The 16,009-nt window shown below is 42.2% G+C and overlaps 1 protein-coding gene across 3 annotated transcripts in view; it reads left to right on the forward strand.

The window, feature by feature from the left end:
* The window catches only part of npr1a (natriuretic peptide receptor 1a), a 47,645-nt gene that overhangs the window by 29,428 nt on the left and 2,208 nt on the right, over positions 1 to 16,009 (forward strand). For all 3 annotated transcript variants that reach the window (XM_055018156.1, XM_055018155.1, XM_055018157.1), the window contains exons 6-19: positions 7,792 to 7,886; positions 8,077 to 8,212; positions 8,368 to 8,452; positions 9,873 to 9,993; positions 10,978 to 11,052; positions 11,137 to 11,214; positions 11,408 to 11,512; positions 13,193 to 13,264; positions 13,562 to 13,721; positions 13,850 to 14,005; positions 14,700 to 14,868; positions 15,019 to 15,165; positions 15,282 to 15,399; positions 15,690 to 15,764. In XM_055018156.1, the coding sequence (XP_054874131.1) occupies positions 7,792 to 7,886; positions 8,077 to 8,212; positions 8,368 to 8,452; positions 9,873 to 9,993; positions 10,978 to 11,052; positions 11,137 to 11,214; positions 11,408 to 11,512; positions 13,193 to 13,264; positions 13,562 to 13,721; positions 13,850 to 14,005; positions 14,700 to 14,868; positions 15,019 to 15,165; positions 15,282 to 15,399; positions 15,690 to 15,764 (1,592 nt within the window). The remainder of the gene's footprint in view (positions 1 to 7,791; positions 7,887 to 8,076; positions 8,213 to 8,367; positions 8,453 to 9,872; positions 9,994 to 10,977; positions 11,053 to 11,136; positions 11,215 to 11,407; positions 11,513 to 13,192; positions 13,265 to 13,561; positions 13,722 to 13,849; positions 14,006 to 14,699; positions 14,869 to 15,018; positions 15,166 to 15,281; positions 15,400 to 15,689; positions 15,765 to 16,009) is intronic.

Consider the following 16,009-nt stretch of genomic DNA (forward strand, 5'->3'; position numbering starts at 1 on the left):
GTATATATATAATATATATATAGTAAGTATATATAGATAGATAGACAGATAGACAGACAGACAGACAGACAGACAGACAGACAGACAGACAGACAGACAGACAGACAGACAGACAGACAGATAGACAGATAGATAGATAGATAGATAGATAGATACACAGAGAAAAAGTACAGCAGCACAAGTTTTGAATCATTCTTTATAAAACCAACAAAATCAGATCAAAGTTCCCCCAGAACCTTTTCAGAACCAGCTGATTCTTTATCTCTAGTAACTTTAGTTAATGATCAAAGTTTTACCGTCATACTATGAATATTTCCAGAGTTCCAGGTCCTTGAAGTCCATAGAGGGTGGGTCCAGATTGTCACTTTTTAATGGACTTTTTCCATCATTTCTGAGCCTCATAACTTCATCAGTCCAGCAGATAGAACCATGACATTTAGGAGGAGAAACGCATTTGAATTCTGTTAAAAAAAAAAGTGACAAGATCAGTTTTACATCCATCCAAGTGTCACAATCTAAACACTAAAACAGGTTTCTGTTCATTTTCTCTATCACCAACTATGAGCATCAGTATTATGGGATGTATCAACGTTTGAACAGTAAACCTGCAGCAGTTTCATGTCCATGACATAGAGTCCTAGAAACAATCATTGGTACCCTGGTTGTGTTTCTGTTTTCTGATAACCAGAGATAACTTTAACCCTTTGATGCACAGTGGGGGTCAGGAGATATCCATTTTCCATTGAATTTGGGTCACTTTTGGCCCATGTTGTGGGCCAAAAGTTAAAAGGGCTAAAAAGTGCATTCTGCGTAAACTTTGAAGTTTCATATCAGCATGTGTGATAGGTGGTTGGTCAGAACAAGTTCTCGACATAGAAGATTATTTTAACTCACAGAAGATACCAGGATCATCTTGTATCCTCATGAAATAGAAAAAGGATTTTGCCACAGAAGGAATCATGTCAGAGTTGATCTTATATAGAATGTTCTGTACAGAGTAACACAGCTGCAGGTACTGCAGAAACCACAGTAAAAGTACACAATTCTGATGGTAATATACTGAAGACTGTTTGTGATGCGGCAGTTTAAAAGTTCTCGGTCAGAAAGCAGCTTCTCGTGGTTGTGCTGTGAGTCTACAGGGAGTTAGCTTGTTAGCGTCGCACTACAGAGGAAATTTATATCAGCTGCCTGTGACGCTGGGGAACACTGGGAACACTGGGAACAGGAAGACAGGACGTATGAGACTGAAACTACCAGCCATGACCGGAAAACCACACCGAGCACAAGCACATCGATCAAACTGAGCTGACACACAGAGGAAGCTTAAAGGGACAGCTGACATTTTCACTGTCAGGTCTGGTGGCCTGGTTTAAAACCCATTTTACACTGGTCTTATTCTGGTCTACTGCTGGTCTTACTCTGGTCTTACACTTTACAAATGATGTTTATAGGGGCCACACACATCATCCCTGTCAGGTGTGGTTGCCTTTTCTCTTGGTTCAGCTCTGGTTCCAGTTCTGATCCATGTGGACTCTGAACCTGATGCAGGCAGGATGTCATCTGTCAGCTTCAGGAAAAAGTGTCAAAGCAGACAAATGCTTTTCAGTTAAGTTTCTTCTTCATCGAAATGCTGACGTTGTAGAGAGGCAGGAAGGGATCAGGACCGGGTTTAGAGTGGTTTTAGAATGGGTTTAGAGTGGTTTTAGAATGGGTTTAGAGTGGTTTTAGACTAGGTTTAGACTGGTTTTGGATTGGTTTTAGTCTTGCTTTAGACTGGTTGTGAACTAGTTTCTGACTTGGTTTTGGACTGACATTGTCACATTTTCCAGTTTGCTTTAAACTTGGTTAAATTTGTGTCACATTTGGCAGGAGACCTGACTAAAGTCTGGTCTGAGACTTCACACCACTAAGTTTTTGTTTCTGGTCTGACTCTGACGTAAAGACGTTTTTTTTAAATATTTGAACTTGTTTGTTTGAAAATGATCCAAGTGACAAATCAGAGCTCAGATGATCTGGCAATTGTTTCCCCTGATCTGGTCTTCTCAGGCTGCCAGACTCTTCCAGATCTCAGCAAACATTTCTAACCTGAAAGTCCAAAAACAGCAGCTGATCTTTGTTGAGTCGGTTTGGACCTTCAGCCTGAAGCCCCTTTTTCTTATTTCATCACAAAATGAAAACAAAGAAAGAAAAACTGCTGGACAAACACCAGGGACAGACGACGATCCGTCATCATCGAAGTTCAAACCGACTATAAAAACGTCTCCATCCGTCGGCTGCACATGATTTAAACTCTAATACAAATAAAATTTCTGTTGTTTTAGTTCGTGAGAGCTTTGAAAGACAAACAGACGAGGAGTTTCATCATGTGTACGGACAAACAGAACCAGACTGAAGCCATCAAACTGTTAGAGACACATCACTGAGGGTCCACAAACTCTGAAGATGCCGAGACAGGACCAAACAAGACGAGATGGAGACCAGAACCAGACGAGATGGATCAACAGAACCAGATGAGATGGGAAAACAGAGAGTCACAACAAAACAAGGAGACAAGATGTCCTGCTGGCCCAGGTTTTCTGCTGGTCCTAGTTTCTTGCCAGACAGACAATGACAAGACAAATGTAGATGAAGACAAGTTAGGACTACTAGAGACAACAAAAGAGAACAGAATGAGACATTAGAGGACAGAAGACAAGGACTGATAGGACACAAGAGAAACCAGCAAGACAGACAGGACAGAATCAAAAGGACAAAACAACACTGTGTTCTGTGGATTCACCTTTTCATCACGACAAATGTCCCCCAAAATACTGCAGGCACAAAAGACCGACTGTAAGTCAAAACAGAAAAGGATAGAAGACAAAGAAACAAGAGACAAAGTCCCCAAGTGGCATTTACAAGATACCAGCAACAAAACTAGACAGACAGAGTGAGAAAATAGAGAAAGGACAAGAAGAAGACAGAGCAGTATGAAGACATAGAACAAAGCAGACTTCTGGGTCTTTGCAGTCCAGTAAAAACAGAATATCCCTCAAAAGACAAAAACCAGAAGAGGACAGAACAAAGAAAGACACAAGCAGACACTAAGGATGAGACAGAACAGATGTGTACGAGACAACAGAGAGAACAGAGACAGAACGAACCAGGATAGACGATGAGTCAGAACCGACCAGGATGGAGGACGAGTCCAGGTGTTGTCCATCACAGGACGCTGACAGCTGGACACAGCTGGAAACGAACCCTAATCTGATCAGTTTCACTGCTGCTGTGAGGACATGAATCTGTTTAAGCATAAAGACGTGAATCTGTTTACAGCATGAGGATTAAGACGGCTCGTCGTCCTCTGACATCTTCTTAATAAAGTTTCATGTGAAGAAAACGGAAGACCTTTGTGTTGCCAAGGACAGACACAGAAAACCTGCTGCAGTTCTACAGTGAAGTGACTGAATTATTCAGGTTTTATTTTATCTGCAGATCTGAACTCAGTTCATCTGTTTCACTCAAACTGTCTCCGGTTTGTCTTGCGTTGAAGATTCAAAGCTTCTTTCAGGAATGATTCTGGTCTGAACTCCAACATTTGACTGTTTCAGGACAAACACGGGCTGTAAATAACTGGTTTATTAGTGTATTGGTGTTTATTGATCAATGAATCTGACTGAGAGTTTCATTAGTCTGATTTTTCCCCTCAATGACCTCTGAGCTCCCAGTGGACCATCACAAGCCACCACAGTACACTGGTTTTACACTGGTGTTACACTGGTTTTGACTGGTTTTACATTGGCTTAGACTGGTAAACTGGCTTTACACTCTTTTACACTGGTTTTACAGTGGTGTTACGCTGCTTCACACTGCTTTTACACTGGTTTAAATTGGTTTGGAGATGCACTTCTTTACCTGGTTTTTAGACTGACTAACCATGATGATTTAACATCTAAATTTTAAAACTGGACCTCAGTTTTTACCAAAACCAGGATCAGCTGGAAACAGACTCAGCCTCATTTCTCTGTGTGTGTGTGTGTGTGTGTGTGTGTAGGTGTGTGTGTGTGTGTGCACGCATGTGCATGTGCATGTGCATGTGTTGATGCTGCAGATAAACACGCTGCTCTGTCTTCTCTTTATTAAATTGAGCAGCTTTTAACCACCAACACACTGAGACAGTCAGCAGCCATCAATCACTGAGTATGTGCGTCAGAGGGGAGGATGGATGGATGGATGGATGGATGGATGGATGGATGGATGGAAATGAAAAGCGAAGAAAGATGTTCAAACCCTGAAACCTGCTGGCATGTTTGAAAATCATGTTATCCTTAAAAAATCATCAGATATCCCCATTTACCATCCAGAAACTGTGAAAACAGACAGAATTTTCCGATTGTCAGCTTTTACACAGTCCTCGAATGTATCATGTAGTTTATTGTCTCCTATATGAAGGTCTGTGCTCATTGGACTGCAGACACCTCACTGCTCAGCTGCTGTTAGGTGTTTATCCTGAGAGTGTTGCTGGTTGTGTTTCTGAGACTCTGCATCTTCATACATGGTGATTGTGATGTTCCTCCTGGTCTTCTTGTCTGTTTGCTGTACTGTTGGTTTTTATAGCTCTTATCACTGACTTCACAAAGGTCAGTTGAGAGAAACACAGGTTTTCACTGTTTTACTAACGTGTGAGTTCATTTTCTTTTCTCCTTTGCATTGGACGTTCTCAGCCTGGTTCTGTAAGGTTCTGATGAAGCCAGCTGATGTTCCAGTGGGTGGTGGGAATCAAACAGCAGATGTTGGTCTGTTTTCTGCAGAAGTCATTGCTGAGGCTTTTTACAAAAAAGACAGTTTGTTCTCTCAACCTACCTAAGAAGCTGATATTTTTGTCAGACACACAGTTCATGTGTTCTGTGAAGGTTCTAGTGTTGTCCAGTTCTGGATGGAGGCAGGTGTTCTACAGTGTTACTGGTGTTCTACAGTTTCCTCCTTCTGTATCTCTGGGCGTCCACATATGTGGTTATGTGTGGTCTTTACAAGTTCATGTAAACTTTAGTTCAAGGCTGTTTATGTTGACTGAATGACCAACACACTGCTAATGTCAGTAGCACTCATCCTACCAATAACATTCTGTTTACCTGCAGACAGTGTTGCCTCACCATTACAGCTGTCAGTCAAAAACGAAATTTTTTCTAAATCGCAATAATTAGTTGCTCATAACGTGATTGATTTTAAAGATTAACAAAATACAGGTAGTTTGGAGTCAACTATTTTGGTCTCTCTGGGCTCCGTTTGTGTTCCTTTGCAGACATTTTGCATCTAGTTGTCCTTCTGTGTGTCTAGTCAGTGGTTTTATCTGTTTGTGTAGAAATTACTGGTGGTGCACATGTAATAAATGTATCTAATTAATTAGAGGCTTTGTAATTAATTAATCGCCATTAATAGCATTTTTGTCAATATATATCAATATTTGACACAAAAATTTTTTGTTTCATTTCTATTTATCTGCATTTTTCATCTGTCTGCTACATTCACAGATTACTGCAAACTCAAAGTCCAATTATAGCGATTATATTCAACATTTAAAGACTTTTTGTAAACTCGAGCAGTTTCAATGTCCTGAAAAGTGGTCTATTATGGGCTGGCTACATCGTTTGCCAGTACCAGAACTGTCATAGCTAAACGTAAGGTGTATCGCTCCAGAGCTCATTTGCATAAAGTAGTTTCATTTATGCAAATTCGTCACAGGGAGCCGAGGTCCGGCGCATCTTGAAACTTTCGTGGACAGAGGACAGATTCAGCAGCTTATTTCTCACCTTAAATGCCTTCAGAAATACTTTTTGCTGAACAGTTTTCGTAATAAAAGAGAAGGTTTGCGACAAAGCTGACATGTTGGTCCGATGCATCTACTGGACTGAAGGCCTGAAAGGCTGTCATGTGACCACCTAGTAAGCCACTAGACACCCGTCCACTAAGTGGGTGATATTCATATGCGGCGCGTTTCCATGTGAGAATAAAGGGTCCTGTGGACACGTAGCCTGTCTGTGCTAACAGCAACATGTTTTACATTGAGGTGACACTGTCGGCTTGAAGTGCTGCAGTGATCAGAAAACTCTTTGTTGCACAATTTGTACACAACCAGGCTTTTATCCAAGCTGCCATCGCACAGTTTTTTAAAAGAAAACTTTCCTCCCAACAAGCTCAATATGGTCTTGTCTTTCTCCACTGTTCACCAAACTTTCTTGTGCACCGAGTCACTCAGTGAGTCCTGTGTGTCTTCTTTGCGGCTGGCAAACAGACTTTAGGTTCATTACCGCCACCTACTGGGCTGGAGTGTGCATCAATGTTACCAGTGTGCCAGAAATTGAGGAACTGAGAAAGGTGTGATTAAATGCATTATTTTTTAAAGCGTTATTTTTGCTATAATTAATTAATCGTAATTAACACCTTAAAGTCCCAGCCCTAATAGAAATATCATCTGTTTGTTATTATGTTGTGTCTCTTTGTATTTGGTCCATTTGTGTCTCTTCTGTGTCTCTTGGTGTTCCTTCTGAGAAACTTTTGTGTCTTTGCTGTTTTTTTTTATCTGTTCAACATGTTTTCAGTTGGTTTGGAATTGACTCCCACTAAACGCTAAATAAACACTCAGTAAACGTTCAGCCTCCATCGGGTTGAACCAGTTCAAAGCTGAGTAATCGTGGGGATGTTCACAGATGGTCTCTTCTTTCAGAGTTAATGGATTAATCCAGAAGACTTTTGAAGGTCAGAGCAGAGATATCAGAACCCAGAGTTGAACTTATTTTCTTCAGGAATCAGAGGTTGAATCTGTCTGACTGGGCGACGCTGCCCCCTGGTGGAGCGTTGGAATGCAAAGTGTTTCCTCCATTAGTTTAAATCTGCTGGTCTGACTCACAAACAGCTTTAACAGTTCATTAGTGATCCGAGCAGCTGATTAAAGTTTCTGTTGGTGAGTCAGCTGAGTGTTCTTTCAAAACACAGAGGTTCTGATGTTCTGTTTTAGTAACAAGCTGGTTTATTTTTCTGTGACAGAAACTCTGATGATCCTCAGCAGGAAACCAACTGCAGGTTCATTGATTGGTTCCTTCAATTGATCTCCTGAAGCTTCAGTGATGCTGAGTTTCATCCTGCAGCAGCTTCATGTGGTTTAACTGAGACAAAAAATAAAAATCTGAGCTTTACAGATTCACTTACATACATAGTAAAATAAATACACACATCTGCGTTTATACGTTAGTAGAGACATAAAAATGAGACTGTTTGTGTTTTCATTTAGTGTTTTAAAGGTGAACAAAAGAACAAAACTAACATTTTTCTTAAAGTGAATTTGTTTTTGTAAACAAGCTGCTGCTGATTGAATCTATCAGTGATTATAATTATTATTGATTTGAAAGTTTTTGGGTTTTCTTGGATTTAACTTTTTGTTGGTTGTGTCTCTGCTGAGACAACAGTTGACGAAATTTTCCTGAGATGATAGTAAATGCAGATGATATAAATCTATGATAAATGAGCAGAGGACAGATGTGTGAATCCAGAAAAACTGAAAATCGAACAGAAACACGTCACAAAAGATTAAAGAGGCTCCAAATCAGCTCAGAAAATTGTTTTTCAGTTTCTTCGACTTCAGTAAACAAAAGCAACAAAAGGTTTATTCACAAAAACATTTTATCAGACAGTCAGAGAGATAAAGACAGAGAGCAGAGGTTTGGATCCAGATATTGTTAGACAGAGGTTTGTGTTGAGGTGTTTTTGGATCCAGATGTTTGAGTCCAGATGTTGACATCTTGTGTAACTCTGCAGGGGTGATGGGGACGGTGGAGATGGACGAGTTCGGGGACAGACAGATAGACTTCGCTGTGTGGGACATGACGGATGTCGACTCTGGAGAGTTTCAGGTAAAACACCTGACTCATGATGTCATCAGTGTAACACCTGAGAGACGAGGTAAAAACTTTAAAACCAGAGCTGCAGCTAGCAGTTGTTTTCTGGATGAATTAATCAGATGTCTCAAATGTCAGAAAGCGGTCAAAAATGTGGATCCGTGTTTCCTCAAATGTGTGTGTGTGTATGTGTGTGTATGTTCAGGTGGTGTGTGTCTATAACAGCAGCATGAAGCAGCTGATGATGCAGGAAGGTCTGAGCTTCCAGTGGCCTGGAGGTTCTCCACCCACTGACTTCCCTGAATGTGGCTTCAAGAACGAGAACCCAGCCTGCCACACACGTACGCACAACTACAGACACACATTTAGTCACCGTGAGGACCTCGCTTTCACAATAACTGTGAATGGTCCTCACAAAGACATTAAACATGTGCAATGAAGAGTGTAGGACATTCCTTTCTCTCTGTCCTTATGCGGACATTCTCCTCCATCTCAGGTACAGTTACGATGCATCAGATGGTTTCCATGGTGATCTGCTTTGTGTTTGTCATCATCGTCACCGTCACCGTGTTCATCTACAGGTGAGAAACACACACACACACACACACACACACACACACACACACACACACACACACACACACACAGAGAGTCATGCCTGGGCTTCTATACTTGTGAGCCTCACTGAGACTTTAGAGTACAGCAGCACACACACACACACACTGTGAGGTTTTAACTCTCACTACCCCTCTGTCTGTCTGTTTGTTTCATTTTGATTTATCTGTTTTATTTTTATCTGTCTGTTCTCATCTGTTTTCGTCTCCTTCTGTCTGGTTGATGATAGAGAGATCACAGCGAGGCCCAGGATGAAGGACGGACGTAGATAAAAACAGATAAACAAAGCCGTCGTCTTCTTTTCTTTAATGATTAATAAATGTTTTGCTTTGTGTAGTTTTCTGTTCTGCTGTTTACAGTTAATGTGCAGGAACTTTGGGACTATTGATCCATGCATCTGTCAATACATCAACACTCTGAGTGAACAGTGAAGTCAGCAGCTTCTTCCAAGGATGAACTGAGCTGCTGGAAGATCCTGACTGGAACACTTCAGTTTAACAGACTGTGGTCTGAAGTTCATCAATCAAAGTGCTGATATATTGATAATTAAAGTCAAACCCTGTTTACTTAATCTGCTTTTAATAAACTCAGCTGTGGAGAAAATTTTCATCTCTTTCTGGCTTCTTGGGAAGAAAGATGGACATTTCCAGTGTTCATTAAAGTGGTTTTACCTGAAGTTTACTTAAAAGGTCTTTCAGGGTTTTTGAGATATGAAACTGTCTACATGACAACGAGCTAACACGAGAACAGATAAAAGCCTCAGATTATTTGCTTCCTCTTTTTACTTCTTTAGAAGACATTCAATAGTTAGAACTTTATTCCCCTCTATAAGCTCTTAATACCCATCTATAAGCCCTTTATACCCCCTAAAAGTCCTTTATATTCCTCTATAAGCCCTTATTACCCCTCTATAGGCCCTTAATATCCATCTATAAGCGCTTTATACTCCTCTATAATCCCTTTAAACCCCTCTATAAGCCCTTTATACCCCTCTATAAGCCCCTAATGCCTATCTATAAGCCCTTTTTACCCCTCTATAAACCCTTTATACACCTTTATAAGCTTTTTAAACCCCTCTATAATCCCTTTAAACCCCTCTATCAGGATGTGGTTAAAGTATCAGCTGCAAACAACAAATTTATTTCAGCTCAGAGTTCGTCCACAGCTTGAAGGTGTGTTTACATCAGTCCATTGTCTCCTGCAGATTCTCAGTCTCCATTTGTGTTTCTGTTTAACTCACTCATCACTGTCCTGTTTATTCTTCAACTTCACTTCTGTGCACCTTGACTGTACAAGCGAGTACACACACACACACACACACACGCACACACACACACACACACACACACACACACACACACGCCTGTGTTGCTGTGTGTTGAACAGGAAGTTGAAGCTGGAGAGCGAGCTGGCGGCTCAGCTGTGGAGAGTTTGTTGGGATGACGTCCAGATGAGTAACCTGGATAAAGTCCTGAAGAGAACCTGCAGCAGACTCACCATGTCTCTGGTAACACTCAACTCATAACACTCTGAACACACACTGTCATTAATGTGGTTTATTTATAAATCCTGCTTTGACCCTCTGTACCCCAAAACCCACCAGCAGGTTGAACAGTCATGTTATCTTCATTAAATCTCCAAAAATAAACAGTTTGCACTTGTAAGATCATGGAAACAACAGAAGCGTTTTACCTCCTGGTCTGATTCTCCATGACTGACTGAGCTGTGATCGATAGGAGCAAGTTGCTGGAAGACACATTCAGCATGGTGAAATATTTTTCTACAGCTGATTAGCAGAGTAGAGAGAAAAGTCTGGAGAGGAAGCATGGAGATAGTTTAATATCCACGGTATGTGGAGACAACATTAGTTCCAGAGTTTAAATATCTGTGGACACATGTTGGACATGATGATCCCTGGATTTTTTTTTATATTGTAAAATAAATAATCAACAAAATGTTTCAGTTTTCCTGATTTCCATCATTCTGAGTCCTACTGATAGATAACATTCCTGAGTTCTCTCTCCTTCTTCATGTTGTTCTGTTTCCATAGAGCTGCAGGACTTTAGATTGCAGTGAAAATAAACCACAGTGAAGAAAATGAGACAGGAGCAGAAAGCATGCAGAAACAGGCTGGAGTTCAGAGGGTTAATGTCCAATGTTTCCCTGCAGATAAACAGTGAATTGATCCACATTTAATGTCTTCTTCACTGGAACCCGTTAATGACAGTACTGTGGTGTTAAACTACAGGGTATTTAGAGTTAAATATAGGAACATAAAATCAGATCATTTCTGAGAAATGTGCTTCCTAAAATCTCTAAACATTTATCAGCTGGTTTGGCTCAATGCAGCCATTTGATTCTGGACTGTTTGGATTCTTTTGGATGCTCCTCTAATAAAATCCAACCTGCTGTGTAACAGATGAATAATTCCTCCGACCGCATAGATCTGTGAGGAACCTTATATTTTACTGACTGGTGAATTTCTCTGCAGAAAGGATCCAACTACGGCTCCCTGATGACCATGGAGGGGAACTTCCAGATCTACACCAAAACTGGATACTACAAGGTGCGACAGCTGACACCGACAGTCTGATCACATGGTGCTGTTCGATGATAACGCTGAGTCTTGATGCTGGTTTGTCTCCTGCAGGGAAACCTGGCAGCCATCAAGTACATCAACAAGAAACGCATCGAATTGACCCGGAAGGTTCTGTTTGAACTGAAGCACGTAAGCACATCGTCAGAGAACTCTTCCTGAGTGTCTTATAGAACTAACTACCTGCTGACCAACCCACTAACCTACCTACCTATCTACCCACTGACCCACTAACTGACCCGTCCCCCTGGCTGCCTCATGTACCTTGTTTGGGTTGTCTGTGGTTCTAGTGGGATTTGAACAAACAGCTTTTGTGTTTCTGCAGATGCGAGATGTTCAGAATGAACACCTGACCCGCTTCATCGGCGCCTGTTTGGACCCACCCAACATGTGTGTCATCACCGAATACTGTCCCAGAGGCAGCCTTCAGGTACACCCAGCCCTGCGACTGTCGGCAAAGTATACCCTCTATCAGTGATCGATACTGCTCTGTCAGTGATCAATACCTTTCGGTCAGTGATCAGTACTGCTCTATCAGTGATCAGTACCTTCTATTAGTAATCATTATCCTCCATCGGTTATCAGTACTGCTCTATCAGTGATCGATACTGCTCTGTCAGTGATCAGTACCTTCTATCAGTAATCATTACCCTCCATCAGTGATTGATACTGCTCTATCAGTGATCAATACTGCTCGGTCAGTGATCAGTACTGCTCTATCAGTGATCAATACCTTCTATTAGTAATCATTATCCTCCATCAGTGATCGATACTGCTCTATCAGTGATCAATACTGCTCTATCAGTTATCAATACCTTCTATTAGTAATCATTACCCTCCATCAGTGATCAGTACTGCTCGATCAGTGATCAATACTGCTCGATCAGTGATCGATACTGTTCTATCAGTGATCCATACTGCTCGATCAGTGATCAGTACTACTCTATCAGTGATCAATACCTTCTATCAGTAATCATTAACCTCCATCAGTGATCGATACTGCTCTATCAGTGATCAATACTGCTCGATCAGTGATCAATACTGCTCGATCAGTGATCAGTACTCTCTATCAGTAATTAATACTGCTCTATCAGTAATCAATACCACTATATCAATAATCAATACCCCTGTGTCAGCCCTCTACCAGCTGTATAAACACATATGCACCCACCAGTATCCCAGTAAAACCAGTATGTGCCACTGGCAGATGCAGCTTCAGTCCTCCACCCCTCAGATCTAGTTATCTGTCAGCGCTGTCACCTAGCAACCTGCCATCACGGTAACCTAGCAACCTGCCAGCACAGTAACCTAGCAACATGAGGAGACATGATGCAGCTGTAGGTGGACGTGGGCTGGAGACCTTTATACTGTTTAACAAACTGCAGCTCACAGTTAGTTTATCCTGAGAGGAGGACGGTGTTTCCATGGAGACGAGGCCGAGAGCAGAGAGAATAGATGTCCTGACAGTGAAGACATGTCCTCACAGTGTAGAAATGTCCTCACAGTGAAGACATACCTTAACATTTTAGAAATGTCCTCACAGTGAAGACATGTCCTCACCATGCAGAAATGTCCTCACACTGAAGACATGTCCTCACAGTGTAGAATGTCCTCACAGTGAAGACATGTCCTCACAGTGTGACAATGTCCTCACAGTGAAGACATGTCTTAACATTTTAGAAATGTCCTCACAGTGAAGACATGTCCTCACAGTGTAAAAATGTCCTCACAGTGAAGACATGTCTTAACATTTTAGAAATGTCCTCACAGTGAAGACATGTCCTCACAGTGTAAAAATGTCCTCACAGTGAAGACACGTCTTAACATTTTAGAAATGTCCTCACAGTGAAGACATGTCCTCACAGTGTAAAAATGTCCTCACAGTGAAGACATGTCTTAACATTTTAGAAATGTCCTCACAGTGAAGACATGTCCTCACAGTGTAAAAATGTCCTCACAGTGAAGACATGTCTTAACATTTTAGAAATGTCCTCACAGTGAAGAAATGTCCTCTCAGTGTCGAAACGTCCTCACATTGTAAAAATTTCCTCCGTGTTGAAATGTCCTGACAGTGTAGAAATGTCCAACACTGTCTGTCTTTGTCTTCCAGGACTTAATGGAAAGCGACAGCATCACACTGGATTGGATGTTTAGATACTCTCTCATCAATGATATCGTCAAGGTAACAAGCTGCCAGTCAGACTGGGGGCAGGGCACAGTGTGATGGGCAGAGCCATAGAGGACAGAACCTGTCAGTCAGAATATGTGGGCGGAGCCTCCCATGTCTGTCATTTCAGTTTCAGTTTGTTTTGTTCTGTTTCTACTTTGTTACTGTTCTGTTTACATCCAGTGCATCAGTTTTGCCCCAACAAACCAACAAACAAACAATCAGACAGCAGCAGGGAGTCAACTGGCTGTCTCCATGTTTATTTATCACGAATGACCTGTGTGTGTTTACTTCATTGTTTGTTTTCTCCAGGGGATGGCGTTCATCCACAACAGTGTCATCATCTCCCACGGCAACCTGAAGTCATCCAACTGTGTGGTGGACAGTCGCTTCGTCCTCAAAATCACCGACTACGGACTGCAGAGTCTGAGGACGAGCAGCTGTCCTGAAGACACACACGCCTACTATGCACGTACGCACACACACACACTATTATAGTTATCGTTGTTTTATCTTTAGTGAATATTTTCTGTCACAGTTTTTGTGGATAAAATGATCGGTGGTCTGGCTATAATCGATATATTGATTATTGGTTATCAGGGAAGCTGTGGACAGCTCCGGAGCTGCTGAGGACAGACTGTCCTCCCCTCTGTGGGACTCAGCGGGGGGACGTCTACAGCTTTGGGGTGATTCTGCAGGAGGTGGCTCTGCTCAGAGGAGTTTTCTACTTGGACTCCCAGTCCCTCAGTCCCAAAGGTCAGTGATCAGTCACACCTGAACCTGAACCTGAATCTAAACCTGAATCTGAATTGGAATCTGTGTGTTCCTGTGTTGATTATTTACATTCCTGCATGGCAGCTGGACGTCAGCACATTCACATGTCACTGATCCATCCACTGACACTCGTCTGTCTGAGGAAACAAACCAGATGTTTGTTGGTTCCACCTCCACAATAGAACCAACAGGTATAACATTCTGGATCACGTCTCCTTCAGGTGGCGACTAAACCCCTTTGTGGTGTTTTCCAGAGAAAGGTAGAGCAACACAACCCTTCCAGCAGCAGAAACTAGTGGACTCTGGTTTCCTCCATGCTGAGGATTGAGTCCTTCAGCAGAAATAAAGTTGGACATATGAAGGACTGAAGGAACCAAACCATGTCAGGAATGAAAGCTGGAGCCTGAATTTAAATATATGAAATCTACATCTGACATCAGAGACAATACTCTACTGTTAGAAGTAATCTGTTACTTTAGGCTGAGTAATAGTGAAGATGTAAATACAAACAGACAAAGAACTGAAATGTGCATCAGTTTACAGCTTCAATCAGAATCTTTAACTTTACAGAAAGACTGAGAACAACATCCTGCAGAGTGAAGTTTCTCAGTTGATCATATTCAAGTCATTAATTCCATCCTCCTGTCTGTCTGTGTGTCTCTTTGTCTCCCCTCAGAGATCGTCCAGGCGGTGACTCAGGGTGGTGTCCCTCCTCTTCGTCCGTCTCTTTGTGTCCACAGTCACAGTGAGGAGCTCAGTGTCCTGATGCAGCGCTGCTGGAGCGAAGAGCCGAGCGACAGACCGGACTTCAACACCATCAAGCTCCTGCTGAGGAAGCAGCACAGGTGAGGGGCCAATACAGGTGCAGGTGAGGGGCCCCTGTATGACCAGAACCCTCTGTAGGACACTTTACTGCAACACACTGAATATCTCTCTTTACCACTCCTGTCTGTCTGTCTGTCTGTCTGTCTGTCTGTCTGTCTGTCTGTCCTCAGAGGTTATGGTTCCAACATCCTGGATAACCTTCTGTCTCGGATGGAGCAGTACGCCAACAACCTGGAGGAGCTGGTAGAGGAACGAACTCAGGCTTATCATGAGGAGAAACGCAAAGCTGAGGCTCTGCTGTACCAGATACTACCACAGTGAGTACTGCAGTACCACTCCACCAGATGGTGCCACAGTAACTACCCTGCAGTACTATATCAGGTACTACAGAGCAGCACAGTTTCCAGTACTGTCTTGGTTCTGTTTGTGTCAGTTCTGTAGCGGAGCAGCTGAAACGAGGTGAGATGGTTCAGGCCGAAGCGTTCGACTCTGTCACCATCTACTTCAGCGACATCGTCGGTTTCACCGCAATGTCTGCTGAGAGCACACCACTGCAGGTCAGTAGAACCCAGCAGAACTGAGAAAACTGCAGATTCATATCAGAACACATGCAGGTTGCAACCTAAAACCATGCTGCCGTCTAGTGGAGTGAGTTCACACTGCAACACATTTTCTGTTCACAAGTCAGATGTCAAAATCAACTTCAGTTTCTACATACAAATGGGTAAGATGCAACTCACTACAACCCAATAGAACACAGATGCTGGTAGTTAAAACATATTAGAACACAGTAAATCTTTTCAGTGAAATGTCAGATATTTATCTGAGCTGTGCTTATCACCTGCAGGTTGTGACCTTGTTAAACGATCTCTACACCTGCTTTGATGCCATCATTGACAACTTTGATGTTTACAAGGTAAAAGATTCCTCAATGCTGTGCCTTTTGTGCTAAGCTAGGCTACCGCTTTTCACCTGCAGCCAGTTTCTGTGCTAAGCTCGGCTAACACTTTCCCCCAGCAGTCAATCTTTGTGCTAAGCTAAGATAGCACTTTCCTCCCCTGCAACCAGTCTAGGTGCTAAGCTAAGCTAGCACTTTCCCCCTGCTGTTAGTCTTTGTGCTAAGCTAGGATAGCACTTTCCTCCCCTGCAACCAGTCTTGGT

Source organism: Amphiprion ocellaris, chromosome 15 (assembly GCF_022539595.1).
Source record: "Amphiprion ocellaris isolate individual 3 ecotype Okinawa chromosome 15, ASM2253959v1, whole genome shotgun sequence".
NCBI classification, from domain to species: Eukaryota; Metazoa; Chordata; class Actinopteri; family Pomacentridae; genus Amphiprion; species Amphiprion ocellaris.